The sequence below is a fragment of the Eutrema salsugineum genome, unplaced genomic scaffold (assembly GCF_000478725.1).
Source record: "Eutrema salsugineum unplaced genomic scaffold, Eutsalg1_0 scaffold_6, whole genome shotgun sequence".
Taxonomy (NCBI): domain Eukaryota; kingdom Viridiplantae; phylum Streptophyta; class Magnoliopsida; order Brassicales; family Brassicaceae; genus Eutrema; species Eutrema salsugineum.
In genome coordinates this window covers 1,854,867-1,882,447 of record NW_006256547.1, presented here as the reverse complement: position 1 = coordinate 1,882,447, position 27,581 = coordinate 1,854,867, and the positions used below count along the sequence as shown (strand labels likewise).

The following is a 27,581-nucleotide window of genomic DNA, read 5'->3' as shown; positions in this document are numbered from 1 at the left end:
ATTGGGTAATCTTGGTGGCTTTAGTTCTATAGACTCCAAATTAATATTGTTAAGTAGAATTATTACTTGGTGCGAAATTAGCATTTTAATTTTGAATTTGTGAAAAACTTTTTTACAAATGAAATGATACACAAATAATCAAGTGGGGAAATTCATAATCCCAATGTTTTTTTATTAAAAGAACATTAAAATTCATACGAACACAGAACAAGGGATAATAATAGTTTAAACCCCCCCAACCCATGTTTCTCTCAATTCTATTGGTTGATGTGAATGTCAAAGTGGGAAATAAACTTTGGGGTTTCCCAGAGGAAAAAATGCATCATACACTTAGTCGTCCTTTGAATTGTAAGACGTAGGGATTCGTACATGTCTCTTATCAAAAACCGCTTTAAAAGACTCACGCTCTGCTCTAAGCTGATCCTGGAAAATTCCTCTTACCTTTGCTTTTCCAATAGCATCAGCCAGTGCAAGACTCTCTTCTCGTGATAGCGGATTCGATTTCTGCATTAAACCCATGACGAAATATATATATTAAAAAAAAGATACATACAGTAATAAGACCAAGAAGACACCCATTTCTTTTTTTCTTCGTTTGCTTACCAAGTTGTATCCTGATCCAGGACCTATAACTAAAGAAGGCATGCTCATATTCCTCGCAGCACCAATTGAAAAACCTGCGTCTCCACCCTATCCGCAGATACAAATGCAAGAGATTTTCCACAAGATAAACATGTTTCTACAGTCGAAATGTAGAAGCAAAGAGTGTTTTGTTTATACCTTGTCGCCCCACCAAACAGTTTTGCCTTTCCGCAACCGTTCTTGGCTTGACCTGGAAAGGGATTTTGAGTTTCTTCCTGTGCTTTGAGATTTCTCTGTTTCGTCGTCTTCCTCTACGTTTGACCATTTACTTCTGCTTAGTTCTTTCACTTTTTCTGTATGGGTGCTAGGTTCTGCTTCCCATTTACTCTCATTTATGTAAGAGCCTACGACAATATCAAAAGAAAGACTCATCTAAGTGTTTTCGGTTTGTCTTGGCAAGTATTAAGGCCGCATTTAAATTTTACCTTCTGTCGCACCCTTCACTTCTGACTGGGAGCTGTTATCATCTTTTCTTTCTGGCAGTCCAAAATCATCTTCCATGTCCATATCCACCTAGAGTAATTTTTTATGACAAGTTATTAGGTGGGATCATATAATAAACTAATCAAGGCCCAAGATTGAAACAACGATCAAAAACAAGGTTTCTCTGAACCCTTGTCAACTAAAGAACAGAGAGGGTATATAAAATAATTTATTCTATTACCTCCTCGATTCCACTCTCTTTCAGGTCATCCCACCGCGTAAAAGACTATCACAGAAAAAGAAGACTGTTAGATATTGTTAAAAAATGCAAGAACATGAGATTGGTATTGTTTAAAGTCCCAAATTTTGCTGTATAAAACCCATGCTGAATTTCCTTCAGAGTTCAAACGTTCCAAAAATAAATAAAAAATGAATGGCAGAAAAACCTTGATATCCAGTTGCATGTACAATGATGGAGCTTCTTCCCATTGTTCTGCCATCTGCTGTACCTGATCTAGTGTGATGCCATGTACATTTCTTGCTGCACAGCCCTGCAATTACCCACCCACTTAGCACAGCAAGAAATGTGAATGGCATTCTATTCAAATATGATAATGCTCTTATAGTGCGCCCATTTATACAAGCTGGGATACAATTTCTAAGTTATCGGACAGTAAAAAATATGCCGAAACTCACAGTTGGGTCCTTGTATGTCGCTTCCATTATGTAAGCTTCATATCCAGATCTCTGCACAAGAAACAGAATGTCAAGAAAACTTCCAAACTACGATCAAGATAAAAGCTTTCACTTTCTGTACTAGACGAGGATCATGATTTAGTTGACCTCGTTTCAAATGTTACAGGTAACAATTCAAGGTGCAACATTTACTACAAGCATCCAATCATACTCAGAAATCGGCATCTATATTTCGGGTAAATATTAAAGCCACCAGTCACTGTCCAAAAGCGAGGCAAATGAAGACTGAAACAAACTGAATTTGAGCAAAACAGGAATTCTCGCATTCAAAGCCTTTTATTTGAATCATACTAGTTTTCAGCTGGTCAAGAAGCCATCAAGCAAACAGTACCACTATTTGTTTATAAATGAATAGGAAAGGACAAAATCCAGAGTATCTATTGATCACTGAACGTACATGGCTACGGAAATTAAAAAAGAATGGCAACTTCACATAAAGTTGGTTGCATGATGTTTGGCAAACAACATGAAGCAAGCAGATAAATAAATAAACAACAACTCCAACTTGCAGGTGAAATAAAACCATGAATAGTACAGACAGTCACTAACAAAATAATGACTCCCATCTTGTTAAAGAGGGAATTAGCAATCATAAGGGAGAAAGGAGTTGTAAGAACTTGGAAGCTTCTTCACGTCAATATCTTCTTCGATGATACACACACAACCAGGAGGTTTTAAAGGAAAGAGCGGGAAGGATAGAGAGGGAGAGAAAGAATAGACATCTTTTCTAGGGAAATGCAAGGTTACTTCAAAATTTGACGGAGCATTAGCTGATTCTGAAATTGTTTCAGATAACTAATCTATTGACAGAAACGTCAACTTACTAGAAAACATTACGTATAAAAACAAGTTAGAGTAACGTTTAATGCACACTAAACTATTTAGACACTTGAGAAACCAAGAATAACTAAGCACTTAAGAAGCTAGATGACTTCACAAATCATAATGAGTCTTCCATAGAATCCGCAAAAACAACATCTACTCTCCACAAGGTAATACAGAAAGAAGTGAGGATATACCTTTGCTGTTGCCCAAAACTGAGCAAAATCAGCTACCCGCAGATTGCGGTCATCCACTAAGATGAGCGACACATACCAGCAAGAAACGGTCAATTCCAGAAAACAAACTGCATTCGTGGTTAGAGAAAATGAAAGTAGTGCTTGGACACTGCACCACCCAGTTCCTAGCTAAACTAGATGAATAGGATCCCTAAATGAAAATCTTACACCTTGAAATATATATTACCCCTATACCTTGATCAGACAAGAGAGCTGCTGTGAGGATATTAAGTTCTTTGAACTAAGGAACTAAGGAAACCATATTATATGAAATGTTTTCTCAAAAATAAACGTAGTAGCCATCATGTCAACATAATCAAACCAAAAGAGATAATGTCATCAGATCACAGATACCAATTACCTTTTGCAAGGAAATAAAAATTTCTAAAGTGAGATATAGTCATACATCCTAGTATGCAGTTACGGGAAAAATAATTACCGATTACAAAGCTGAAAGCCCCATCTTCTAGAGTCCTCTTAAAAGCTTTCAGCATGCTTGAACGATACGCCTGAGAATTCAAGAGTGCCAAGAAACTTAAGAAAAGAAAAATAAAGTCATGGTTTATATTCATGTTTCATTTATCTAGAAATATATGTTCTGAAAAAGTACTTCTTCCATCTCAGGTTCGTAGCAGTATTCCATGACCTTTTTTACAATAGGTCTCTTGCTTCGACCAGATCTTGAAGAAGCTGAATCACTCTCCTCAACCTTTTACATTGATAGAGCAAAACAATCTTAGAATAACTTTGATAGTCCCAGGTAAAGAGTTCACACTTTTAAGAAGAATAATGAGGATTGATTAACCTTCTCAACTTCAGCCATGAAGTAATCATCCATAGAATGGATTCGCGGAGCACTACCGCCATTTTCTACCTCGATGTCACGCAATAACTTTGCTAAATAACTCTTCCCACTACCTTCATATATATAATTATATACAAATGGAGTTATTACTCAGTAACACCTACACTCTAAATGCAAAAACAAGTGAAGGTGATATTCATGAGCTTGAACAAACTAAGAGATAAACCAAGAAGCAAGAGCCTACGCTAAGAACTGAAATCATGCAACAAGTCCACCAAAAGAGCTAAGAGAAGGCTCGAAAAACAACCTGGTAGTCCTCGAAGGATAATTACAAAATGATCAGGGCGAGTAGACCGATGAGGAGGCTTGAGCAAATGGGACACATCCATCACTTTAGACCGAGTTGGTGCTAATTGTGTAGAAGATGGCTACCAAACGATAAGAAATCATCAGTACAGAAAAAACCAAGATACTTTCGAGGTAAGAACGAAATCACGAGAGCAACATTACCGAAGCATTTGGCATTTGAGGATATGATGATGGCGGTGGAGAGACCGTTGCAGAGGAATTAGCGGTGAAAGGAAACAGAGAAGAAGGATTAGATGGAGGCAAAGGCGGTGGTGGCGAAACCGGAAGAGGAGGCTGACCATTAGGACCGCCAAAATAGCCTCCGTACGACGCCGGTGGCAGCGGCGGATGATGAAGCGGAGGCGGAGGAGGAGCTACACCATTAAGTTGACCGCCATTCCTAAATTCGCTCATCGGATAGTGATGATTCATCTTGAGATTGGAATCATCGAGATTTCCCGGAGACGGCGCAGATAAACCGTAACCATGATCTCTAACCATCTTCAGCCTCCGTTCGTTCTCCCATGAGATCTGAGGACTCTGAAATCCATCGCTCCCAGAAACAACATAACCGGGAGAACCACCGCCGATCGCATCAATCCGAGCTCTCTTATAGCTCCGATCAGCTTCCCTATCACAATCAACAGCGCTGCGATAGTCAGAAACCGGTCGCCATTGATTACCGTGGTGAGCTAACCACGGTCTTGGATCACCGAGCGGATAGTGGTTTTGCGGTCGAACCGGTGGTCCGGTGAACGAGTCGAATCCAGGACGAGGTAAGTTGAGGTGAGGAGGGAAGCTAGGAGTCTGCTGGAAGGAAGATGGAAGATACGGTGGGCAGAAAGGGAAGTGCGGCGCCGTACAAACCGGGCACAAGTTTGGCTGTGTTGGTCCTGGACGCCATTGATGATGATGATAGTTCCCGAAATTATTATCCATTGTTGCTGATGAAGTTTTGTCAAAGAGGAGCTTGGAGATTTGCAAGAGTGTTTAAGAGGGACCCTAAAATCTAAATTAGGGTTTATGCGGTGAAATTGATGGAAAGGTGGGGAAGAGAAGAGAACTAATGTTTTCCGAGAAGCTGAAAACCAAAACTTCTAACTGTAACTTGACTTTGCTCTGAATTATAATATTTCAAGTGACTGATTTCTTAAACAGCGGAGAAAAAAGGATAGATTATAAAGTTAATAATTATTTTACCGCGTCCCACAATGAGAAATGCATCGGTGAGGCCCGTTTACACTAAGTCCCATTATGTGAGTCCATACGAGAAGGCCCAACTAGAAGTTAAAAGTTGCATTCACATACAATCCAGTTGAACTTTTTACCCAAATAAATTGAACTATCCATTGTCGTTGACAAAGAAAAATATTTTCTCATAAGATTATTAATTAAAGTTTCATCTGATAATGTTGTATGTTAATTTTACAATGCATCGATCAAAAGACAAAAATTTGAAACATCAATCTTGTATGAAATTGAGAAAATATATAAAAGACTTCTCAAAAAGATAGTAGTTTTACGGCTGTTAGTCTTTTACCTTCTTAAGAAGTTTTTTTTTTGTTTATATCACACGATCCACAAGCTTGTATTTACAAAGACTTTTTGTTTAATGCATCCTATAAGCTGAAGAAGATGTTTTTTCGTATATTAGTAATAGTTTTGAAAACAAAACATTTAAAAAATATATACATGCGAAGCTAAGTTTTGGAATCTAGGACAGAAGATTTATTCCTTTGACTTGTCGCCATTCACTATCAATGGATAAATACTCTACATTTTACCTTTTAATACTGACCAAGACTTCCCTAACCAACGTTTACATTCGTCATTTCTGTGACATCATTCACATTTGAATATTCAATATATACGTAGAATGCAAACATTGTAGATAAGTTTATCACTGATTTGATGGTGATCAAACGTGACATCGGAGAAGATAAGTAAAACATTTCTTTTCGTGTACAGTATATATTTTTATAATTACTTGGAGATAATTTATTGACCGTTTAAAAGATAAGGTGGAGACTTATGTTAAGCTTAAGCGTTTGTGGTTGGATTAGTTTATTTGACATCCTTAGTTAGTGGTTTATGTTCATTACGCTCCTTGTTAGATCATGATATTTGATTTAATACCTTACATTTTTGGCTCCTTGATTAAAATAACTAATAATCTTCGTAATGTAATCATTAAAATTTGTTTTTTCTCCGTGAGTGAAAATACAACGATTTTCCCGTATATATAGTCGACGGGGCCCAACTTTCGAAGCGTACAATCTTTATTTGTCTCTCTCTCCCTCTCTAAGCGTTTCAGTTCAGAAAACTCTGCAACAACTTTCTAAAATGCAGGCGAGTCGGTTACTCTCCGTTTCCTCCAACTCTCCGAGTTTCGGCAGTTTTTCCTCCGCCGTAGACCTCGCCGCCATCGCAGCCCGCGTCGTCGAGGAATTCAGAGACCAGGAGCCACAATCCGATTCCCACCGCGACGGCGATGATTTCGAGTTCGCCTTCGACTGTCCCAGCCGCAGATTCTCCCACCCCATCGCTACCGCCGACGAGATTTTCTGCAACGGTCAGATCCGTCCGTTGATCCCGTACGGTGGTGGAATCGCGAATGCTCCGGTATATGGCAAAGGTGGAGAATCTCAGCCGACGCCATCTCCGCCGAAGAGTAATCTACCCCGTCGTCATCGACCGGCGTTGAGAAAACTGATGAGCGAGGACCGAGATCCGACGTCGAATTCGTCTTCGGAGGCGGAGGAGGATCTAATCGGTGTTCCGCCGGAGACTTACTGTGTATGGACACCTAATCAATCAAATAGAGGTGGAGATTCCAGAGATGACGATCTCCAAGGGCTCTCGTCTTCTCCATCACAGAGCAAAATCAAAAGCCATTCCGCTGGATTCTCTAAACGATGGAAGCTCCGGAATCTTCTGTACGCGAGAAGCAGTAGCGAAGGGAACGAGAAGCTCGTATTTCCGGCGCCAGTTAAGAAGAGCGATGAAACTAACTCCGATCAAAGAGAAGAAGAAGAACCGACGTCGAAGGTGGTCGGAGAGGAAGAAAAGGAAAGCGAAGAGGCAAAACGACAGACATTTGGGCCGTATAGAAAGGATATGATTGGAATATTGAAAAACGTGAATGGGCTTAGTCGTCATTTACATCCTTTTTGAAGGTGACGTGGCTCTCATGTAGAGAAACAGAAATCGAAGACGCGGACTTTGGGTGGGCTTCGGTTTCTTTCTTTTTCCAACTTTTTTTTTTCTCTCTTCCTTTTATTTCTCTCTCTCAACCTTTTTCTTTTGGTTTCCGAGAAAATCTTGAGTGTTGGCAAGAAAGTGAATATTTCTTTAATTAAAACCTCGATGTGTCGGTTTGGTTAGATATAAGTTTTGGTGGTTGATTGATTATTGGAATGGAGACTATTCGTTTTTATTCGTTTATAGCCATTTTGTTCTTTCTCATCATAATGTTAAATTCTTTGACCTAAGAATATGATTTGGCAATTTCAGGTGTCCACACGATCTTCCAATTAACTAACTGATTGATAATATTTCTATGAGATTAAAATTACTTAAATGTATGTGTGTAGATAAATTCGAAACTTGGATAAGTGCTGTATGTTTCTTTATTTTAGACACAAAAAGTGTGTGGTCCTTTGACGTGTTAAACATTAACGTGTGGAATCTCATAATACTTTTGTATAAATAATAAATATATGGATTTATTAATTTGGATATAACACATTTAGGTGGATATTGTAGGAATGTTTGGTTTGCCTTGGGATCTTGTTTAAATTTCTATCAAATGAAATGTGTTCACACTATTGATCGACTACACTTGAGTCATCCCAACTACATACGAGTACGTATTCAGAAGATACGTTTAGTTTAATAGTAGTCGTCATTTCTGTAATGAAGTAGGTTTTTAGTGTCTATGTTTATAATATGTTCAGTGGAATCCACAACGACATTAAATTTGTGGTATTATAAAACTAGAGAATCGGAGATCAAAATAGATTCATTCCACTTCTCGTGTTTTGTGTTTACTGTAATAGATTTCACATTTGATTGATAAATCTTATCGCGCAATAGTAAATAGTATATCGCTTTACTAATTATCAGTTACGTATATGCTAAAACTGTAAAACAAAGTAGTAAAACAAAACAGTTCTAAGAAGCGGTACGACAAGAAAACGAAAACGATATATCGATATTCACCAGATATGTTAAGCGAAAACTATAACACTTCTTACTATTACGGCATATTTTTCTTTTTTTAACCTTTTTTTTTTTTACCAATTTTATGTTATCGAATATCAGACAGGCGAAAATAATCATGTTTTCAAATGTTAGGTTAATTGGATTTTCATTATAACAACGCTTATTGCTTAGTATCTAATCAAAATACAATCTCAAATATAACATTCAAGTCGTACATGTGTCGTTTAGGAAACGCAGTAGCACCACAGGTAAATTGATAACACGATTGTGAAAAGAATGACTTGCAAGTTACGATTAATGATAACTTACAACCTGCTTTAGTTCATAAACCGGCCAATTGTTTTTTCTAGTATATTTATTAATAATATCCATATAAAGAACATCATCATTTCAAAATAATGAGCCGACAAAATAAACATTTTTGTTGTTCGAAATCGCTTTCACCAAACAATTATTAATCTAATGTGAAGGATTTTCATATATGACTTGCAAGTTAAAATTATTCCTAATGATTTTAGCGGTGGGAGTAGGTTCAAAAGAGTGCATTGCTGTCTTTATCCTTACTCTAAGGTGAAAAAGTCGTGATTAGTTTTCTTAATCCTAATTAATCCTTTGTTATCATTAGAAACAAAAATTATTAGCTCTCATATCTTGCAGTAGTCTTACATTGCCATATTTTCAAAGCAATTATTGTGAAACGAAAATGTAAATTCCCTCATTTTTTAATTTCATCTGTATACATTTTTTTTGTTATTTTTCTTAAGTTAACGGCAAACAGTAAATAGTTAAATACCATTCAACCGAATTTTAATTACATACATAAACATGAATTAAGCGAGTGGGAAAAAAGATGAATGGAAAAGTAATGAGCCAAATATGTTATATGGATGATAGTAAAATAGTATTGTTCCATTTGTTCATCTTGAGTATAGTACATGAATACTTAAAGAAAATTTGTTCATAATTCAAGTTTGTCAAGTGATATGGGTGCAAGTCATTTTATGTGTGTTTCAATGTAAATGGTAAAATTCCTTTATTCTTGTAATTGTACAACTATTTACACTCTTTTATTTTTCTACCATATATTACCTTGCAAATAATAATCGAACCGAAGAAATAAAAAACAATAAGCGGGAATAAAATTGAATTCAGCTTTATTGGTTTAAAATTTCGGTTTGGCTTGTTCGGACCACAGATTAGATTAGGTACAACTTAGAATCGGTAATCCTTGCCAAAACGGTGTTAAAAGGAACCCATTTCTCCAACAATTCTTCTTAATCACTGAATTAATCAATCTCCTTGCCAACAACTAATTATCAGGCATGAACTGGCCTCGCACCAGAAGAAAGCTGCACATTCGCAGCGTAATCACGCGCCCACAAGTCATAGTGAACAATCTCTTCAAGAGACGGCGATGATACCAACTCGGTTCGATGTTTATCGCATGTTAATTCCACTACCTTGAAGATATCCAAATAGCTTATCCTGTAAACAAAACGAGACATTAAAAACAATGTGATTCCTTTCAAGATTATTACTTGGGATAACTCTCAAAGAAAAAGAAAAACAAAATTCTTACTTTTCATCAATGAACATTTCGACGGCTTTCTCGTTAGCTGCACTGAGAACTCCGGTCATTGTGCCTCCAGCTCGTCCAGCAGCATAAGCAAGATCCATTGATGGGTATTTCACATTGTCTGGTTTCTTGAATGTCAACGAACCGAGCCTGCCAAAATCCACAATGTGTGTGTGTCGATTTATTTGACAGAGGAGAGGATATCTAAATATGTGTGTGGATTGCTTACTTGCAAAGGTCAAGTCTTGGCCAAGTTACTTCAGAACAAGGAACCCGATCGGGCCACGACATGGTGTACAGGATCGGTAAACGCATATCAGGCCATCCTAACTGAGCAAGTACAGATGAATCCTATGGAACAAAAGACATATATATATATGTTAAGCAAATTTTGTTTTCTAAATACATGAAAAAAAATGCATGCAGTTATTTTCTTTCCAGAGCAAGACCTGTGTTTCAATCATGGAGTGTATGATACTCTGAGGATGAATGACAATCTCTATATCGTCATACTCAGCTCCAAACAAGTAATGAGCTTCGATGACCTCGAGACCCTGTTCAAGATATCAAGAGCTCATCTTACAACGGATCAAAGATACTTTTGAGTTTAATTTGAGAAGAAAAGGATCTTAACCTTGTTGAAAAGGGTCGCTGAGTCCACAGTGATTTTCTTTCCCATGTTCCAGTTTGGATGCTTCAACGCATCCGCTACTTTCACTTCCTTGAGCTTCTCAACAGGCCAATCCCTTTTCCAACATTTTTTGTAACCAAATAAGAATCAAGGAAAAAAATCTATGGAGTGAGAAGAATAGCAAAAGGATGTTGAAACAAACCTAAAAGCTCCACCAGATGCAGTCAAGATTATCCTGCGCAGAGCGCCTTCAGGCAAACCTTGAATACACTAGAGAACATAGCAATCAATAAATTCACTCAATTGCCAGCGCTATAAATTGCATTAAGACCAAAACTTAAGTCAATAAGAAAGTGGGGTTACTCAAATTCTATGTGCATTTCAATACCTGAAATATGGCTGAATGTTCAGAATCTGCTGGAAGAATCTTAACATTATGCTTGTTGGCGAGTGGAAGCACGAAAGGACCACCTGCGATTAATGTCTCTTTGTTGGCAAGAGCAATGTCCTTTCCCGCTTCAATTGCAGCAACCGTAGGCTGCAGGAAAAATAAACAACAAGTTTTCTAACTTTCTTACTCATTTTCTCTCAATAAGGTTTAGGGACAAAAAAAAGAAGAGAGTATATACCTTTAATCCCGCACAACCTACTATTCCTGTAACAACAGTTACAGCTTCCGGGTGACGAGCAACCTGTAGATGAATTTAAGCAAAAACTCGAAGAGGATCCAAAAATCTGTAAAAATCCACACCGCACTCAAAAACTGGAAAAGATGCACTAACCTCAATAACTCCTTGCTCCCCAGGAATAATCTCAGGTTTATAGTCCAAACCCGCTAAAGCCTCTTTAAGCTCATTGACCAACGACTCATTTCTAACAGCAACCAACGCAGGTTTAAATCTCTTTACCTGCACCACCATTCAAAAGAGAGTCAGAGAACCATAATACTGTATAGAGTTTTCTCGAGATCACCGAAGGCGAAAAAACTAAGCAAGAACCTGTTTACACAGCTACTTCACAATAAAACATTGATTCCAGGTGGTATAAACGACAAATCGGAGAGAGTAATTAACTGTAAATTTACACATGATGTTAAGATGTACCTGATCAACAAGGAGAGTAACATTCGAACCAGCAGCTAGAGCCACCACTCTGAACTTGTCGGGATTCTCAGCCACAATATCCAATGTCTACAAAATACAAGATACTGCAATTGCTTATCGATAGAAAATGATTCCAACAATATAAACACAATTTACAGTCTCAGCTCACTCAAGAACTGGAAAACAACGTCTCTAGTCCAACTTATGGAGCTAAAATCATCTGCCAAACAAGAAATGGATATAAAACCTGAGTGCCAATAGAACCAGTGGATCCAACGATTGAGATGGGTTTTGGTCCATCCCAAGACTGACGAGGCGGCTCGGGAATAGCTCTTCCAGGCCATGCTGGAGGTGGAGGAGGTTGCTGATGCACTTTCACTGAACACTTGACTTCTTTTCCAAAATCTTTCCTTTGATTCGTCCTCCTCAAACAAAACCCACCTGGCGACACCCCAAAGATGTAAAATTTAAACTAACAGAACTAAAGTAACCTGAAAATTTCGAATTTTGCAAGTTTAGTTTTTGAAATCGATGAATTTACAGAAAAAATGGGTCATATGTTACAGTTTGAAGATACCCAGACGGCAAAATTCGTACGAGTCGAAGAAGAAGTAAAGAAAAGAGTTGCAGCTTTTTTATATCCAAAAGAGATTTGCAGAAGATGAGAGATTAGTGGATTTTTGGGGATAAACCTGGAATTTTAGGGATTGGATTGAGCCTGGAGGTATCCAAGAAAGAAATAGCTTTGGATTCAGCTGGAGATAATGAGTTTAGTGTCATCATCAGTCTTTTCGAAATCGAATATTTTTCAGAGAACCCACCTTTTTTTTTTATTCAACTCAGATTGTCAAAGAAGAACTAGTTTGGAAGAAAGCAGAAACAGTGAGAAAGATGATAAGAAGAATATGGATTGGTGAGTGAGATCGCAATTTGAATGGTACATACACCAACAGTTTTCACATTTTTTAATTTCGTTTAGCATTTTGTTAAAAGATTCGACTTTTAGTAAGAGCGACCCCTATTAAGGTAACGACACGTTCCCATTTTCTCTATGTTATTATAAAGGAGACTAAATCAGTGCGGCTTTAAAAAGGCCCATTAAAACAAATATTTCTTTCAGGCCCATTGTTATAAGGCCCAAATATAAGAGCAAGGAAAAATAAAAACCACACGATGGCATTATCCTCTCTTGGTGTGGTGGCCACACAGATACACTCTCACCAAACAGCAAAGAAAAATAAAAATCAGCGAAAACATGATTTCGGAATTTCCAACTTAAAACTCTCTCTTCCTCGATATGAGCAAAATCTGATTACTCATCCCCACGATTTTTTTTCCCTTTCTCCCGGAGAAGATCTCTTCTCTTATCAATCGTTTTCGACTTCGTTTCTTCTTTCTCACTTCGATTTCGAAGTCTCTGCCTCTTGGATCCTTTGAAGGTCGGTGAGCTGCTATGGCAACTCATCAGCAGACTCCTTCCGATTTTCCAGCTCCGGGTGATGAAAAATCCCAGATTTCAGGTTTAGTTACAGCCTCTAATCTCTCTTTTTTTCTTCAATACCTTAAAATGGGCATTTTTATTGGTTTCGCGAACAAATTCTTTGTATTGCCTCTTGGAAAATGGAAAAACTTGTAGGATTTATAATTAACGTTGTTGTTTACAAAAAATGTTATTACAGAAGTAACAAAGCCACTTGCAAATGATGTTCAGCAAGCTAGCATCGCTCAAGAAACTGCTAAGCAGGACTCTCTTCCCTCTGTGTTTAAGAATTCAGAGCCAATACGGGAGGACCAAATTCAGAACGCCATCAAATTCCTTTCGCACCCGAGGGTTAGAGGATCTCCTGTTATTCATAGAAGATCGTTTCTTGAGAGGAAAGGCCTCACAAAGGAAGAGATCGACGAAGCTTTCCGCCGTGTTCCTGTAAGCTTCTTTGCTTCCTCTTCCTGTCTTTTGATCATTAAAAAAATATCATTTTCAATGGCTTACCTCTGCAAAAATATTGAACATAGGACCCGCCACCAAGTTCGCAGACAAATGTTAACAGCCAAGGTAAATTAGCAAGAACATATGTTTGGTTGTTCCTTTGATGGCTGGACTATTCAGTGTATTGAATTTTTTATAGTGTTACAAACAGATGGACAGCAAGCAGTCTCTAATGTTCAGCCACAAGGGCAGATACAAGCCATGCAGCCTGCTCCTGCTCCCGTTGTTATGATTCCGCCTCCAAGTTTTCTCTCCCGCTTTCGCTGGTACCATGCTGCTCTTGCTGTTGGAGTTTTAGCGGCTTCTGGTGCCGGAACAGCTGTTTTTGTAAAGGTACCGTTTACCTGAAACCCCTTTATATGCAGTGTGTTAAGATCTTTGTCTTATGATTTTACTTAGTACACCGAATAATAGGATAAGATGGTGTGAGGTCATAACTGAAATGGAAGAGAACATTTTGGAATTCATTGTTTGGCTTAGCTAATGAAGTTCACATCTGATTCTCCATTTCAATGTGACCACCAGAGCATAGACGCCAAAACCTTTCATAAAAACAGTCTGCAGTCTTCATAAAAAAATTTGTTAGGGTGTCGGAAAGCTGTTTCTCCCTTTTCTGGATTTAGTTTTTTTGCTAGACGTGTTATAATGCTCCATGTGCAGTCGAATTTTAAGGTACTACTTTCCTTCTACAAAATCAAGTTCGCATTGAAATGAGATTTGTTCTTGTTTCAGAAATCTCTCATCCCCAGATTAAAATCGTGGGTCCGCAGAATAATGTTGGAAGAAGAAACTGATCCTCAGAAGAAAGCTGATGCAAAACCTAGCTTAGCTGAAGAAGCAGTAGCTGCAGCCAAAGCTGCTTCTGCGGCTGCTTCTGATGTAGCCAGGGTTAGTCAGGAAATGATGAAAACTAAGAGTGAAGGTAGACGTTATTTCTGCAGTTTAGTCTAGACCTTAGTTTCTCTTTTTTTTTTTCTGTAACCATTTCTGCACTTCTCTTGGTCGTTTCTTCCTTTTCCACTGAAACCAAATCTTTGCATTGTTTCTTGTCAGAAAAGAAGTATTTTGAGGACTTAATGCACGTCTTAGGTGTCCAAGTACAAGAAATGAAGTCCTTGAGCAATAATATCCGTTCGCTCGAAGGTAAGTATTCAAGCTTTAATAATGCACCTGTTAGGTGTCTTAGTATTCATATTGTTACATCTAATTTTGAACTATTACAACTTCACTCTTATCAGGAGTCATATAGGGTCTAGGTTCCTAATTTTTGGTTGATCCTAAGAGCCACTGTTAAAGCTTCTTGATCTAAAGAGTAATATTCTATATCCACTTCCTAATTTCAGGGAAATCGAACAACCTCCCAAAGCTTTATTCAGCTGACCAAGAGGTTTATGGTGGTTCGATCACAACTCCAGCAGCAAGGGTGAGTTTAAATGTCCCAAGGGATTATAGAATAATTTTTGATGCATTGAGTAAATGATCCTCAAACAGAAAGAAAACTCAAAAAAGCACTTTTCTTCATCGAACTTAAATGTAAAGTAGCAGGATCTGAAACGAAAACATCCCAAAGAGATTAGTTTTACTCCTTCTGTAATTGCCACCAATAAGCCTATAAGGTCTCTTCTATCCTTGGATGTTTCTCACAACAGAGATTCTATCCATTGTAGAGAGAAAACCTAACATCAAACCCTATGAAGGAATAAACTTTGGAAAATAAATCCAAAGTCTCTCATCAGACTTTAACTTGACAATTAACCAGTGGAATTATATATCATTGTCTGTGGTCGTTGTCATTCCTTAGGCATTTGTGTTAGGTTGGACCAATTGAGAGAGAATAAAGGATCACAAAACACAAAGAATTACTCAAAACAAGTTGTTTATTGAACTTGAACGAAAGAAACAGAATCTGAAACCTAAACACTCCAAAGAGACCAATGATCCCCTCATTAATCAACTAAGCACACTTGAACTTGATAATACAGTCCTTTTGGTAACATTAGGAACGTTGATGTGTGATGCAGAAACCTTATGCAAATGGCAGCAATGTTGATTATGACACGCGCTCAGGTAACTGCTCTCTCTTGCTCAATCTACATTATGTTTTATTGATTTTGAATTAGGCTATTCTCACTAACTAAATAATAATACAGCACGATCTGCTTCTCCTCCTGCTCCAGCTGATTCATCTATGCCCCCTCATCCAAAGTCATACATGGATGTAATGTTCTGAAATCTCTAAAGTTGGCTACAGAATCATGGGTTATATATTGAATCTTTTCCCTTTGAATTTCCAATTAATCTTCTTTAACATTTAGTTGAAATTTGCTGATGTTGCAGATAATGTCTATGATCCAGAGAGGGGAGAAGCCTTCGAACATTCGGGTAAATTGAAAAAAATTCTTTTTGGCACCTTTATTAGACTAACCTTGTAGTTCAGTGTGACAAACTTATCAGACTTTCACTGAAATACAGGAGATTAACGACATGCCACCCAATCCAAATCAACAGCTATCAAATCCTCGCATCGCTCCTAAAACTAAGGTACAAACTTAAAATGTTTCTCAATTTTGATCTAAGACAACATTCTTTATAATGAATCTTGGTCGATTTTATGGAACAGCACACTTTTTCTTAAAAATTAAGTTTTGCTGATCACCCATGTTATCTTATTATTATGATCAGCCATGGGACTATGGGCAAGCGCCACAGGACGATAGTTCCAACGGTTCATGGTGGCAACAGAAAACCCCTAGATCCACGGATTTTGGATATGAGACAACAGCCTCACGTTCCATCGGCATCCAAAATGAAACAAATACAATGGAGCCAGCAGCTCTCCAAAGGCAACGCTCGTGGGTTCCTCCACAACCTCCTCCGGTCGTTATGCCAGAAGCAGCCGAGGCCATTCGCCGTCCTAAGCCACAGGCTAAGATAGACCAAGATGCAGCTGCTAGTGATGACCAGTCAGGTGTGAGCGATGAGTTACAGAAGATCACTAAGTTCTCTGAATCTGGTGGCGATGGATCAGGAAGATTGCAGGTCACAGAGATTCAAGAAGAAACAGAGCAGCAACAGATCAGCCAAGAAGGGAACTAAAAAGATAGATAATTTCGGGTTTTCTTGATGCAAATACGTTTCCTATGGTACTTTTTGAGGTTTGCTTGTACGAAAACACATGTATTTACTAGGTTTTGGGATTTATCACCTACCTTAAATTTAATATTAGTTATGAAAAAGAAAACAAGTCAAACCTTGTTACACAAGTAAACTCAGTCATTTGCTTGCTTGCCTTATTGTTAAATACATATTGAAACTTTTATCACACAATGAAGCAGCAATAAACATTACCATGTGCTAATTTCTAAGCTATGACTATAAGAGAGACTGTACAAAGACGAGAGTCATATATTCTCAGGGCAACACAAAGGGGATAATTAAGAAGATGCATGAGTGAAGAGCCTGTAAGCAGAAATCAGAGCGCTGACCGCAAACGCACCAAACGCTATAAACGAAACCGCGATAGAAGCTGTTGCCATCTGAGTAAACTCGTCTTTGCCCCAATTAGATACCCAGTCATCAACTCGTGTAGCAGCGCATGAAGAAGCCGACATCAAAAGGTATGCAAGAAGCTAAAAGCATCAGAAAGAAAAAGAGGCTCATCAGAATCATTATGTGTTTGCTTACAAATACAAAATGTTAAAAAACACTCACTTGATCCATGGAGAAAACGAATATGTCGTGAAATCCGCAGTTTATCATATAAGTCTCTTTGGCGATGTAGCAAGCAGCGTCGCAAGCTTCAAATGCAGAGTAAACGAATGCTATAACGTTTACAGCCAAACAATACCTGCAAATTTTTGTGTTGACAAAATTTGACTGATCTAATTCAGATTTCAAACCAACTCTAAACTCCTAAAATGTGTAAAGAAGAAGGGAGAAAGAAACAGATCGAGGGAGAAGAGAGACCTGTACTCTTTGTAGCGATCATAGGAATCGCCGCTCCATCCTTGAGTTTTATCAGCCGCCATAATTGAAAACGATATCACGCACAGAATTACTTCGCTCACTCTAAACCCTAGCGCCGCCTTACTTACCAATTCATCCCGTATTTCTCTGTTCACGGTCGTCGTTGCCGATTCTCCGCCGTTCGTCGGCCGTCCAACCTTCCTCGTCGTAGTCTGTGGGCCATCCTCTCTCACCCAGCGATTGACCACCACCATAGACGACGGAGACTTATCAGAAGACGAATTCGTCGGGGCTCTCGCGTTTCTCTGACGATGCGGCGGCGGAAACTGAGGAGGTGGCGGCGGAACCGGCGAGGCCAGAGGCGTTAACTGCGTGAACTTGCCGTCGGTTACGATCGCCTTCGGATTTTCGAGTTTGAACGGTGATCCCTCAGGCGAAACGTAACGGCTCTCCGGTGGATCTCCGGCATCTGATAGCGGAGAGTGAAATCGAAGAGGAGAGAGTGGTGATTCGATGTAACTCTGCGCTTCCGAGTTCGACGAGGTAGTCCGCTTCATGGTTCACACCGTCGGAAATCTCGAGATGCGATTACTGATTCGATTCTCCGGCGAGAATTGATTTGGAGAGGTTTTGTGTGTGTTTTTGTTTGTTATGTGCAGTGAGAAAGTGAAGGAGAAAAAGAAACTTTAACTCTCTCTGTTTCTCATTGTTTTCCCGGCAAAGAAAGGAAAAAGGTGCACCGGACCCACTTTGCGTTTCTTCGTGGAGAATTAAACCCCGAGTGATCCAGTGTTACGCATGTATATGTGCAGGTGCACCCAGATGTTATTGACCAATGATGTTGCAGCAACCACATTGATATATGACGCAATCCAGAGTGAACGAATGTATCTCCCCCCAACAAAAGGTACACCGGACCCACTTTGCGTTTCTTCGTGGAGAATTAAAACCCTCAGTGATCCAGTGTTAGGCATGTATATGTGCACGGTGCACCCATATGTTATTGACCAATGGTGTTGCAGCAACCACATTAATATATGACGCAATCATAAGATGTCTACGTTTTTCTGCATGTGTTTGCTGATTTTTTTTTTTGCTCTTTTTACCAGCCATAAAGATTCCATATTGCTAAAGTAATATATCAGCTTGCTAAATATGCACATACGATACTATATTTTTACTCTTCGTCTTGTTCGTATTTTTTTTATTAATCACAAATTTCTGTTTGTCCATGACGCTATCCAAAAAATGTAATAAGTTAATGTGTTTCTTAGTAAAAAAATAAGTAGATTGTTTTTCTATATGACTGATCTATTTATTCAAATATATTTTATAGGTGAATCCATCGTTTTTTCTTTATACGACAAAACCATAAACATAAGCATTCTCGAATAAAAATCAGCACAAAAGTTAAAGGTAGTATAAGGAAAACACAAAGAATATACACCAAGACGGACGAAGCTAAAGTAAAGCATCGATCATTGATCTAATGATCTCTATCAAATGTTTTTGTTTTCAATCTTGTCAAATCTTTTGTAGTTTTTTTAGCATTCCCTTTTGAATCAAATGTCTTCTCTCTTTAAATAAAAATCAATAAATAACAAAAAAAAAAGTAAAATATCAAAAGCATTGTTTTGCCTTTTGTTCTTTGTTTAAAGCACAAAGCAACCCACCCACTCCTATTTATTTATCTTTTTTATTTCTGTCTTTACCATATGAATCTTTCAAAATCCATTGTCACAACACTTTCTTTTTTCTTCTTACAGTAATTTCTTTTTGTTTCGAATAATCGATCACAAAAGCCGTTCTTGATCAGTTTAAATCAGATGAAAGCTTGTGAAACTTTTATAATTTCACAGTATCCAAAGTAAATACAAGAAGTAATTCCCATATATTGTAGTTCCAAGAGGTGTTTCGTTTATAACATAAGATTCATGTTTATGGTCTATACATATATGGTCCATGTTTATAACTTAAGACTAATGTGGATATATGGTCTAAGACATGTCACATGGACAATTCTTGTTTTTTACAAAAATGTAAAAACCCAATATCCTTCTTATTTTTTATTTTTTTTACCCAAAAACGAGATCGAATTTTCAAGAATCAGAATAGAAAACAGAAGAATAAAGGCATAGAATTACAATTAGAAGAATCCATCAAGCTGAGCTGTAAAGGATACAGACTAGTCGCGCGCATCGACAAGAAGAACCCATCGTACCTGCTAGGCATTTAAAAATTCACCCACAAAATTTCAGATACACCAAAGTTATAAAACTGGAGAAATACAAAATTATTGGAATCTGCTTCAGTTAAGGTCAAACACAGAAGCAGAATACTAATTAGGAACTAACCACTTAATAAAATCTTGTTCAAAAGAATAAAACTAACCACTTCAAATCAACACCTTTCATCGCCATGATAATAACTAAACAGAAATATTAACAGTAAAACGATAAGTTTATGATTGATTTATAATCCGGAAAAAGGTAAAATAACTAAACAAAACGAGGGAAAAAAATATAATTAAAAGCCAGCGTTAATAAAACGGAAATTTAAATTCGATGAATGAAAAAGGAAAACTTAAAAATTTAACATCTTTTACTGAAAAAAATTAAAAAAAAAAAATTAATCATAACCCCGCTAATTTAGTACCCTATAAAAAGAAAAATTCTCGCGGTGTCTCTCAGAAAGAGTGCGATGTCGAATTCAGCCGCCGAGGAGTCACCGCATAAAAAAAGGAAGACTTGTCCGGCTCCGTCACAGTGTGGTCCTCAAGGAGGGAAAGATTTATGCAGTGGATGTTGTGGAAGAAAGCTTGTACTACTCGCCGAGTGAAAGTAAATGGGGAAGAGGGAATCATAGTGACTTGCGAGGAAACAAAAGGGATTGGTGTGTGATTGATAACGTTATCTACTCTTGTGATCGGTTTGGGAAGTTGCGTTGGTGTGAGCAAGCTCAGTTGGAGTGCTCTGAACCTGAGCGAAGAGAGGATGGATTGGAAGTGGGTAAAGGGTTTGGGATCTCTCGTGGAGAGTCTCTCTAGCTCCAGACTGGTCCACTTTGATCGCAGGAACGAAGGCATGTGGAAGTTTTCGTGCCGTAAGTCCCCTTCGGGTGTCTACAAGAAGCTGGCAGATTTACTTCCTGGAGCAAGACTCTGCAAATTTAGTTCTAACCTTGTGATCTTTTGGGATGTCATCGAGGGGGATCGTTTTGAGATTTGGTGTGCAGAGATTTCCTTGGAGAGACGCCAAGGAGCCGAGATTTGGGGCTACATTGAGTGGTCTCATCCTGTCATGACCGTTGAACCTTTCTTACATCGCCGCTACAAGGTTTTGCATTCAGTTTCTGTCACTCTCTGAACTCTCGCATCGTCCTTTTTTTTTCAAATTGTTATCATGCGTCCTTCTCTCTTATGTTACATCAGTGAATCCAATAAGTTAAGTTACTCTTCTGCTGTTTGGTCTTCGACACACACACACATTAGATAGAGGAGTCCTTAGTTATCAAACGAGGACAAAAGAAAACTACAACTTAGAATGAATTACATAAACGCCATTTTCCTATGAACCAATCTCTCTGTTCCAAATTTCAATAAGTCAACAATGAGTTATATATTGTGTAGAGCCATAAAGATATAGAAAAAAAAAAACTAGAAGATCCAAACAGTCTAAACAGGGATAATATTGATTAGATCGAAATTGTATTTGATTGTATATATATAGTATAAACTATAGAAATGATGAAACTAGTCACAGTTTGGTGGGTTTGTACATTTATATACAGCAGAGGCAGGTTGCTTATACACAGGGATGCTGTCTGCGTCTAACAATCTCACTTCTCCTGGTCCAAAATACAATTCCGAGTGCCTTCGAAGATCCAGGCCCTGAACACCAGCTTGCAACACAGATAAGTTGTCTGAATCAGGCGAAACAATGACCACTGTGTCCTCTGAGTATTGAGTCTCGAGAATGGACATGAGCTGCGTCACACGCACGAATACATCTGACACACTCTCGTTAGGCGTACCGTCGCTTATAGGAGGAGGTTTTGTCTTCATCGATACTGAGTCTAATGCATACACCTGCAACAAATCATAGTAACCACATTATATATACTTACAACCCGAGTTCTCTAATAGCGCCTCATTTCAACATGTGAAATCTTACTTCTGATAAGGAATCTAGTTTCTTGCCTTCGTAGGCTCCTAAACCACGAGCATCAAGGAAGCTATATTCCGGAACTATATAGCTGCAAAAAGAAACACACATACCATCATCACAAAGATTCGGTTTTTCACAGTAATGTTATCTCAGTATTGGGGATTACCTGCGACTAATTCCATTGATGGAAGCGATGATTTCAGCAGCCTGATAAGCTCTCTGTGTAATGGAAGGCCATAGCCAACAGTTTCGGTCACAAGCTCCCATTGCCTTTAACTGTAACGCAGCTCTCACCGTCTGCTTCTTACCTTTCTCTGATAATCCACTATCTACCGATGTTTTGGCCACCGGGTTTGTGTTGATTATCCCCAAGCTTTCGTAATCCGATTCCCCAGCTCTCACAAGGTAATAACTTTTTTCAAGAAAAACACTTTGTACAATCAGCTCCAACCTCGGAATCAAGCAAGTGTAGTGTCATGGAACCACTATTGAACTGTTCCGTGTGAAGAATTTTGGAATCTCACCAATACAAAGACAGTTTTAGCAAGAGCATTCCAAAAGTCTACTAAAGTCTAAGTAGATATCAGAATTCAAAATAGGAGTTTAGGGTTCCGAAGAGGGGATACCGATTAGAAAGCCGGAGAGGCGGCATTTGAAAGAGGCCGCGTGCGTGGGCTGGTGCGGCGGTGGAGACGGAGACTGGTTGTGCGGCGAGACATAGTGAGAGAGTCTTGAAAAGGCGTCGGCGAGTAATCTGCGGCGAGGAAAGTAAATTCAGAGAAATTTGGTAGGTTTCAGGCGGCGGAGGAGGAAGCGCGGTGGTGGCCGCCGGCGATGATGATAACATAATTCGATCGTCGTCATCTCAAACGGGATTTCTGGTCCTCCGTGTTTTAAGCACTCTCAAACCACACAATTGTAATCACACATTCCGGTTTAGATCATTGGTTCGTTTCTAAATTCAAATCGGGTGAACCGGTAAGTTTCTCAACTGTGAAATACGTTTTCTCAACTGTTACTCTGTTACTAGATTCTGGAGTAAATGACCATCTTACCCTCCTCACTTATTAAGAGCATGTTTATTGGTAGAAACTAATGTTGGTTTCTCATAATTAATTTAATATTAAAATTTGAATGAGAAACTCATTAAGAAACTGCTTAATTTTTCAGGTGTATTGGTAGAAATCTAACAACATTTAAGTCAATCAAAACTAAGGAAAAGAAATAGAAAAAGACCAAAATATCAAAAGCCAATAAACCATTCTTCTTCTCCGAGCATGATGTTTACGATGATGCTGCATCATTTATGCACATTACCTCAAAAACAAAAGATAAGTTTTTGGTTCATAATTAGATGAGTAAGATCAACCATGGACTTAGAGTTACACTTACTGTTAGTTTCACAAATATGTTCCCGTAAAATTTGGCCTCCTGTTTGTTAAACTTCTTCATTTTCTCCTTCAACCGTCTCTGCTCCAGCTTCAACTCCGTATCATTTGAATTAAACTTGACAATCTCCTCTTATATAACAAACTCAGCCAAGTCCAAATCAGCTAGCTCCATGTATGCTAGCCTCTCCTGTATAAAGCCTTCACATTGGTGCTTTCAAGCTCTAATATCTAAAACATCGAAACCACCATTATTACCATCATTCTTGTTCATCCAAGCTTTTAAACCCACATTAAAAGATATGTAGTCTTAGCCACAAATTAGTTACCTTTGTGCATAGTTTCTCAGCCTGCTTGTACTCTTTCAGCTTCAGTTTGCAGGCTGCGTCATTTAGATTACACACCACCTTCAACACTTTTAATTACTTGCCTGCTTTGAACTTGGAGTTTCCTTCTTCCTTCTTCTTACCAGCAGCTTCAATCTTCTCCTCCGTGTTCATGTCCCATGATTCTTTTTCCTAAAAGCTCAAGTGAGAAGCAAGTGTTGGACACCTAATATTTCTTTAATCGCTGAATTGTTAATGGGCGTAAACAACCAAAACTGTTTACTAACTTTGTCGAAAGCCACAAGGTCAATCTCGTAATAGAGGGTTGAGTTTGGGGGCACCACAGCCAATCAACGAGATATTATACAGACAACAAATTCGATCGATTTCATGCCACAAATTCTTAATTAACAAAAAAAAACACGGAGAAGGAGATAACCAAAGAAATCGACAAGACATGATAGAGAGAAGGATTCACTTATCTGAAGGTCGTCGGAGAGTTCTCTTGGCTCCGGCAGGCATCCCTTAGATCAGAAAAGACACAGATTCAGGCATAACAACGGAGAAGGCGATTTTGGGTGAAGAAGGCGATTTGGTCGACGATGGATTTTTTGGTCGAAAAAAAAATTCTCTCTCCCCATAATTTCGTTGACCAACCAAATCTTGCCACGTATGCTCAAGGATCGATCCTTTATGGTCCCTAATTAGGGATCGATCCTCCTAATAAAAACCATTTTTGATTTTCTTTTGGGCCATTAATGCCCCAGAAACCCAATTAGAAACTGGCGATAAACATGATCTTAGATTGCAGCAGGTTTATATTTTTTAACTCTTGCCAGAAGCAAACAAACCTAAAACAAGAGAACCTCTGTTCTTAACATCAATAGTAAGACCATTTGTAATGGAGGTTTTAAGAACATCAAAAGTTCATGGATTTTGTCATTAAAAATAAGTGAATAAAACTCAATATTTATAAAATGTGTCTTAATTTAGAGTTTTTAGAATCGATTTTAAGAAGAGGTTCACGCGACGTGGCATAATTTTATTGGCTGAGCTTTTTGCTCTTCCATCTTCTTTCTCTTTCTCTCTCTTTCTCTTTCTCTCTCTTTCTCTCTCTTCTCTTCTTCTTTTCTTCGATTTTCTCTCTTCTTTTACATTCTCTCTCTTCTCAAAATTTAATTAATAAAAATTTTGAGGTAAACTCCATAAAAAGTTCACCATTATAGATGCTCTAATGGACGATTTTGTTTTTTTTTTTCTTATTCCAAAAAAATGTTATAGAATAATCTAATAAGATTTTGATCAAAACTATAAGTGTAACAAATTACATAGATTCAACTTTCGAAAGTTATAATCATTTCAACAAATATGTGAAACCTCTTTCTTTCTACTCAAGAAAACTTTATAACTTAGATTTTTTCTTCTTCTTCACATAGACATCTCTTCTGAATCTATCTTAACCTAACGATGAAGCTGGTAATTACCAGTCGACGATGATGATACTTTTGTAAAACAAAAATAAAAGGAAGAAAAAAGTGCGACCCATAAGCCATAGCTGCAACTGTCAAGCTCGGCCAAGCTCGACCTCAGCATTAGAATAGCGCTTTTCTTTATCGTCATCTTCATCGTTCCAGTTAGTTGTTTTATAGTAAGTTACGTATAATATAAGTTGGATTATTCCTGATAGGGATCCAAGACCATTTGGAATCTGTTTTCATGAAATAACTCAATATATTAGGGTTTTGTAAAATATACTAATATGTATCTTGATTGAGTTGAGAATTATGGGGTGATGATTGAAGTTTACCAAAATATAGGGGTCGAATTTAAGACATGCATAAACGACCCAAACGACGCCGTTCATGAAGTTGGCTAGTGACAGGAAGAACGGCATGTACTTCACGCTCTTTGTCTTTATCACAAGTTTCTGTTCCACATAAATGAAACCCATTAAATGTTAGTTCACAAGACAACAATGAGAGAAATAAAAAAAAATATGCAATAAAAAATATCCATTCTTGCATATCCGTGATTAGTCTCGAGGTTTGTTCATGATGAAACCAGTTACAAGATTTCGAAATAAATTCAATTGACTCATATATATAAATCATGCATGCTAGGCTGCTAGCTAGTTTTTAGCGATGTGATGATTGAAATTCAAATCTGATAAGGCTTATTCTGGTCAAGTTAAACCATTCGCACGTTGGATATATACCAAGTTAATTAATAATAAGGAGAAATGAGGAAGAGAATAGAGCATACCATGACGGTTAAAGGAGCAGCATACATGATAACATTGAAAATAATGCACAAGATCCCAATAAGCATAGATCTCTGTTTTGTTGTATGCAAAAAATACAATGTGCAGAAGATCACCACCGCCATGAATATCATCTCGATCACCATAGCTATCGTGATCTTTCTCTGTATAACAATCATCAAATTTAATACGCATATCATGAAGTAAAAGTAAACCATCTGATCAAATCTACCTAGAGATCTTCTATTATATGCAAAAGTTATACAAGTCAAAAACTTTATACTACAAACCAAATTGGGAGAGTCACGTTTTCAAGAGATCACGATTAGAGTACAAAGATGACGGGAGTTGAGACTAATTAACATGAAACTGGATGGCTACAAAGAAAAGAATAACGCATTATATCGATCGTGATTATCGTGCATGCGTGCTAATAATTCACTATGGGGAGAGGGGATTAAAAAAGCTTACGCGAACAGACGAGGTAGCGAAGATGAAGAAGATGGAGACGTAAACGAGTTCCAAGAAAAGACCAGTTCCATTAATGGTGATTACGAGGAGACTGTCGGGTTGGACGAAAGGCATTCCGTAGAAAGTCCACATCATGCAGTTTAAAACCGTAGCTACGTACGGATCTGGCTTAAATTCCGACACCGATTTCATCTTCCATATCTTCAGCATCGTTGGTCTGCATAATCATTTATATCCACACATATATATACATATCATCCCATGCATTAATTTAACTGCAACATATGAAACAACAACAAAAAGATCTAATAGTATGTGTCTTACATTGGAGCGCAGAACAAGCCGAAAGATATCACGTTTCCTGAACATATAACCAAAAAGAAATCAAGACATTTAATAATGCTTAAATACAAAAATCCCATTGATTAATTAACAAGGTTTTGTTGAATTACCGATGATTCCGACGATCGTCCTGGCAGTGTGGGCGTCCGTCATTTTGCTTTGAATCTCGTAGAATTCTTGTCTTTTACAGATTTCCTCGAAGGTCTAATTAAGTATATTTTTAGAGAATGAAAATTGAGAATGAAAAAAACAAAAAGTATTAGGAATAACTCGAATCTCCTTTCTCGATGGTTCGATTTTCTTTTTATATATTTTTCTCTAGTGTCTTTTGTTTCTGATTTGTGATCAGTTTTGTTTGTTTGATGTAACAGTTATATTTTTTTTATGTATGGTTTCTGGGTTCTTGTTTTTGTTAATTTTTTTTTTTTGGTTTTGTTGGTGTAGGGATTATTTTTGGTTTCTGTTTATCAACAAAAAGAACATTTGGATTTTAATAGGGAGACTCTGAATCAGCAGAATCTGGGTGGAGTAACAAATGCGTGACACGTGTTTAACATTTGAGCCATGAAACCGTTGACTCCGCTCGTACGCCATGCATGAGAAACACCCGGCTCTTCACTCGCTTTAATTCACACCTTCTCTCTCTCTCTTTTCTCCAACATAATTGATAAATACACATATACACTAACTAGTACTATTGTTCTCAACTAGATCGATGAGTACCCATGCAAATGCGTGGCTTTTCTTATAACTTTCTTTATGATACTTAAAAAATTTACATATAGCTTATTTAAACTCAGTTTAATTTTTTGGTTTTTTAACGGCTTATTTGGACGCCACATGCATGCATAGAGAAAGATTAGTTGTTTAATTACTTGTGTTTCTGAAGGTGATTTTGTTTGGGTTAACTTTTTAATTGACCTTTTTTTTTGTCTTCAAGGAAGCTTATTAAACATTTTAATGACTAAGAACTGTTAATTTCTTCAAGACAACTATACAAAGTGATAAATATTACTCTTAGAGATAATTATCTTTTTTTTTTAGTATCTTTACTATTTAAAATTTGGAAACGATTTTTATTAACTTTTTATGATGAATATAGAATTTTA

At 37.7% G+C, this 27,581-nt stretch overlaps 8 protein-coding genes across 10 annotated transcripts; 3 read left to right on the top strand and 5 right to left on the bottom strand.

Annotated features, from left to right (window-relative positions):
* Window positions 1-182: 182 nt before the first annotated feature.
* Window positions 183-5,139, bottom strand: LOC18011645. Of its 2 annotated transcripts, XM_006394291.2 has the most exons (13): window positions 4,195-5,139; window positions 3,992-4,112; window positions 3,685-3,797; window positions 3,490-3,588; window positions 3,319-3,388; window positions 2,841-2,896; window positions 1,762-1,812; window positions 1,512-1,616; window positions 1,307-1,351; window positions 1,068-1,155; window positions 781-986; window positions 604-690; window positions 183-504 (listed from the first exon to the last, which is right to left on the bottom strand). In XM_006394291.2, exons 1-13 carry the CDS (start codon window positions 4,969-4,971, stop codon window positions 331-333), a joined length of 1,992 nt encoding a protein of 663 aa, XP_006394353.1. In that variant the 5' UTR covers window positions 4,972-5,139; the 3' UTR covers window positions 183-330. The 2 variants fall into 2 exon arrangements, 1 of the variants encoding a protein (XP_006394353.1); XR_002897691.1 differs by lacking the exons at window positions 183-504; window positions 604-690; window positions 2,841-2,896 and having other exon boundaries at window positions 840-986.
* A 1,107-nt stretch (window positions 5,140-6,246) lies between these two features.
* On the top strand, window positions 6,247-7,468 carry LOC18011651. Its single transcript, XM_006394290.2, has one exon. The coding sequence runs from the start codon at window positions 6,376-6,378 to the stop codon at window positions 7,204-7,206; it is 831 nt and encodes a 276-aa protein (XP_006394352.1). The 5' UTR covers window positions 6,247-6,375; the 3' UTR covers window positions 7,207-7,468.
* A 1,925-nt stretch (window positions 7,469-9,393) lies between these two features.
* LOC18011796 (1-deoxy-D-xylulose 5-phosphate reductoisomerase, chloroplastic) lies at window positions 9,394-12,500 on the bottom strand. Its single transcript, XM_006394289.2, has 12 exons — window positions 12,259-12,500; window positions 11,814-12,007; window positions 11,567-11,653; window positions 11,246-11,371; window positions 11,093-11,155; window positions 10,852-11,001; window positions 10,666-10,733; window positions 10,467-10,578; window positions 10,282-10,386; window positions 10,062-10,183; window positions 9,836-9,982; window positions 9,394-9,741 (listed from the first exon to the last, which is right to left on the bottom strand). Exons 1-12 carry the CDS (start codon window positions 12,347-12,349, stop codon window positions 9,573-9,575), a joined length of 1,434 nt encoding a protein of 477 aa, XP_006394351.1. The 5' UTR covers window positions 12,350-12,500; the 3' UTR covers window positions 9,394-9,572.
* Window positions 12,501-12,768: 268 nt separating this feature from the next.
* Window positions 12,769-16,854, top strand: LOC18012593 (peroxisomal membrane protein PEX14). Of its 2 annotated transcripts, none has more exons than XM_006394288.2 (12): window positions 12,769-13,086; window positions 13,246-13,490; window positions 13,580-13,619; window positions 13,693-13,886; window positions 14,286-14,475; window positions 14,607-14,696; window positions 14,897-14,976; window positions 15,575-15,620; window positions 15,704-15,771; window positions 15,891-15,935; window positions 16,026-16,094; window positions 16,236-16,854. In XM_006394288.2, exons 1-12 carry the CDS (start codon window positions 13,020-13,022, stop codon window positions 16,647-16,649), a joined length of 1,548 nt encoding a protein of 515 aa, XP_006394350.1. In that variant the 5' UTR covers window positions 12,769-13,019; the 3' UTR covers window positions 16,650-16,854. The 2 variants fall into 2 exon arrangements, with proteins under 2 accessions (XP_006394350.1, XP_006394349.1); XM_006394287.2 differs by having other exon boundaries at window positions 13,705-13,886; window positions 16,236-16,649.
* LOC18012592 (CASP-like protein 4A2) lies at window positions 16,739-18,170 on the bottom strand. Its single transcript, XM_006394286.2, has 3 exons — window positions 17,520-18,170; window positions 17,265-17,400; window positions 16,739-17,182 (listed from the first exon to the last, which is right to left on the bottom strand). Exons 1-3 carry the CDS (start codon window positions 18,074-18,076, stop codon window positions 16,988-16,990), a joined length of 888 nt encoding a protein of 295 aa, XP_006394348.1. The 5' UTR covers window positions 18,077-18,170; the 3' UTR covers window positions 16,739-16,987.
* Window positions 18,171-20,219: 2,049 nt separating this feature from the next.
* On the top strand, window positions 20,220-20,884 carry LOC18013139 (putative F-box/kelch-repeat protein At3g24610). Its single transcript, XM_024151032.1, has 2 exons — window positions 20,220-20,353; window positions 20,458-20,884. Exons 1-2 carry the CDS (start codon window positions 20,220-20,222, stop codon window positions 20,882-20,884), a joined length of 561 nt encoding a protein of 186 aa, XP_024006800.1.
* A 327-nt stretch (window positions 20,885-21,211) lies between these two features.
* LOC18013138 lies at window positions 21,212-22,571 on the bottom strand. The gene is made up of 4 exons (XM_006394284.2): window positions 22,312-22,571; window positions 21,852-22,097; window positions 21,692-21,773; window positions 21,212-21,606 (listed from the first exon to the last, which is right to left on the bottom strand). Exons 1-4 carry the CDS (start codon window positions 22,530-22,532, stop codon window positions 21,271-21,273), a joined length of 885 nt encoding a protein of 294 aa, XP_006394346.1. The 5' UTR covers window positions 22,533-22,571; the 3' UTR covers window positions 21,212-21,270.
* Window positions 22,572-24,801: 2,230 nt separating this feature from the next.
* Window positions 24,802-26,874, bottom strand: LOC18012548 (bidirectional sugar transporter SWEET5). The gene is made up of 6 exons (XM_006394283.2): window positions 26,583-26,874; window positions 26,455-26,491; window positions 26,131-26,347; window positions 25,662-25,823; window positions 25,207-25,326; window positions 24,802-25,107 (listed from the first exon to the last, which is right to left on the bottom strand). The coding sequence occupies exons 1-6, from the start codon at window positions 26,623-26,625 to the stop codon at window positions 24,964-24,966; spliced, it is 723 nt and encodes a 240-aa protein (XP_006394345.1). The 5' UTR covers window positions 26,626-26,874; the 3' UTR covers window positions 24,802-24,963.
* Window positions 26,875-27,581: the final 707 nt, after the last annotated feature.

What these genes read in the sequence shown, in the direction of transcription:
- LOC18011645 (XM_006394291.2), bottom strand. Translation starts at nt 4,971, where the DNA reads ATGGATAATAATTTCGGGAACTATCATCATCATCAATGGCGTCCAGGA. An exon ending in TATCCTTCGAGGACTACCAG is followed by an intron (nt 3,798 to 3,991) that starts GTTGTTTTTCGA and finishes ATATATATGAAG; the next exon opens with GTAGTGGGAAGAGTTATTTA. An exon ending in GGCTTTCAGCTTTGTAATCG is followed by an intron (nt 2,897 to 3,318) that starts GTAATTATTTTT and finishes CGCTCATCTTAG; the next exon opens with TGGATGACCGCAATCTGCGG.
- LOC18011651 (XM_006394290.2), top strand. Translation starts at nt 6,376, where the DNA reads ATGCAGGCGAGTCGGTTACTCTCCGTTTCCTCCAACTCTCCGAGTTTC.
- LOC18011796 (XM_006394289.2), bottom strand. Translation starts at nt 12,349, where the DNA reads ATGATGACACTAAACTCATTATCTCCAGCTGAATCCAAAGCTATTTCT. An exon ending in TTACTCTCCTTGTTGATCAG is followed by an intron (nt 11,372 to 11,566) that starts GTACATCTTAAC and finishes ATGGTGGTGCAG; the next exon opens with GTAAAGAGATTTAAACCTGC. An exon ending in CAGCGACCCTTTTCAACAAG is followed by an intron (nt 10,387 to 10,466) that starts GTTAAGATCCTT and finishes TATCTTGAACAG; the next exon opens with GGTCTCGAGGTCATCGAAGC.
- LOC18012593 (XM_006394288.2), top strand. Translation starts at nt 13,020, where the DNA reads ATGGCAACTCATCAGCAGACTCCTTCCGATTTTCCAGCTCCGGGTGAT. An exon ending in TGATTATGACACGCGCTCAG is followed by an intron (nt 15,621 to 15,703) that starts GTAACTGCTCTC and finishes ATAATAATACAG; the next exon opens with CACGATCTGCTTCTCCTCCT. An exon ending in ATCCAAAGTCATACATGGAT is followed by an intron (nt 15,772 to 15,890) that starts GTAATGTTCTGA and finishes CTGATGTTGCAG; the next exon opens with ATAATGTCTATGATCCAGAG.
- LOC18012592 (XM_006394286.2), bottom strand. Translation starts at nt 18,076, where the DNA reads ATGAAGCGGACTACCTCGTCGAACTCGGAAGCGCAGAGTTACATCGAA. An exon ending in GATCGCTACAAAGAGTACAG is followed by an intron (nt 17,401 to 17,519) that starts GTCTCTCTTCTC and finishes AAAAATTTGCAG; the next exon opens with GTATTGTTTGGCTGTAAACG. An exon ending in TCGTTTTCTCCATGGATCAA is followed by an intron (nt 17,183 to 17,264) that starts GTGAGTGTTTTT and finishes TGATGCTTTTAG; the next exon opens with CTTCTTGCATACCTTTTGAT.
- LOC18013139 (XM_024151032.1), top strand. Translation starts at nt 20,220, where the DNA reads ATGTCGAATTCAGCCGCCGAGGAGTCACCGCATAAAAAAAGGAAGACT. An exon ending in AAGCTTGTACTACTCGCCGA is followed by an intron (nt 20,354 to 20,457) that starts GTGAAAGTAAAT and finishes CGGTTTGGGAAG; the next exon opens with TTGCGTTGGTGTGAGCAAGC.
- LOC18013138 (XM_006394284.2), bottom strand. Translation starts at nt 22,532, where the DNA reads ATGTTATCATCATCGCCGGCGGCCACCACCGCGCTTCCTCCTCCGCCG. An exon ending in ATCAATGGAATTAGTCGCAG is followed by an intron (nt 21,774 to 21,851) that starts GTAATCCCCAAT and finishes TTCTTTTTGCAG; the next exon opens with CTATATAGTTCCGGAATATA. An exon ending in AACTAGATTCCTTATCAGAA is followed by an intron (nt 21,607 to 21,691) that starts GTAAGATTTCAC and finishes GATTTGTTGCAG; the next exon opens with GTGTATGCATTAGACTCAGT.
- LOC18012548 (XM_006394283.2), bottom strand. Translation starts at nt 26,625, where the DNA reads ATGACGGACGCCCACACTGCCAGGACGATCGTCGGAATCATCG. An exon ending in TCGCTACCTCGTCTGTTCGC is followed by an intron (nt 25,824 to 26,130) that starts GTAAGCTTTTTT and finishes ATTGTTATACAG; the next exon opens with AGAAAGATCACGATAGCTAT. An exon ending in AATTCGACCCCTATATTTTG is followed by an intron (nt 25,108 to 25,206) that starts GTAAACTTCAAT and finishes TCATGAAAACAG; the next exon opens with ATTCCAAATGGTCTTGGATC.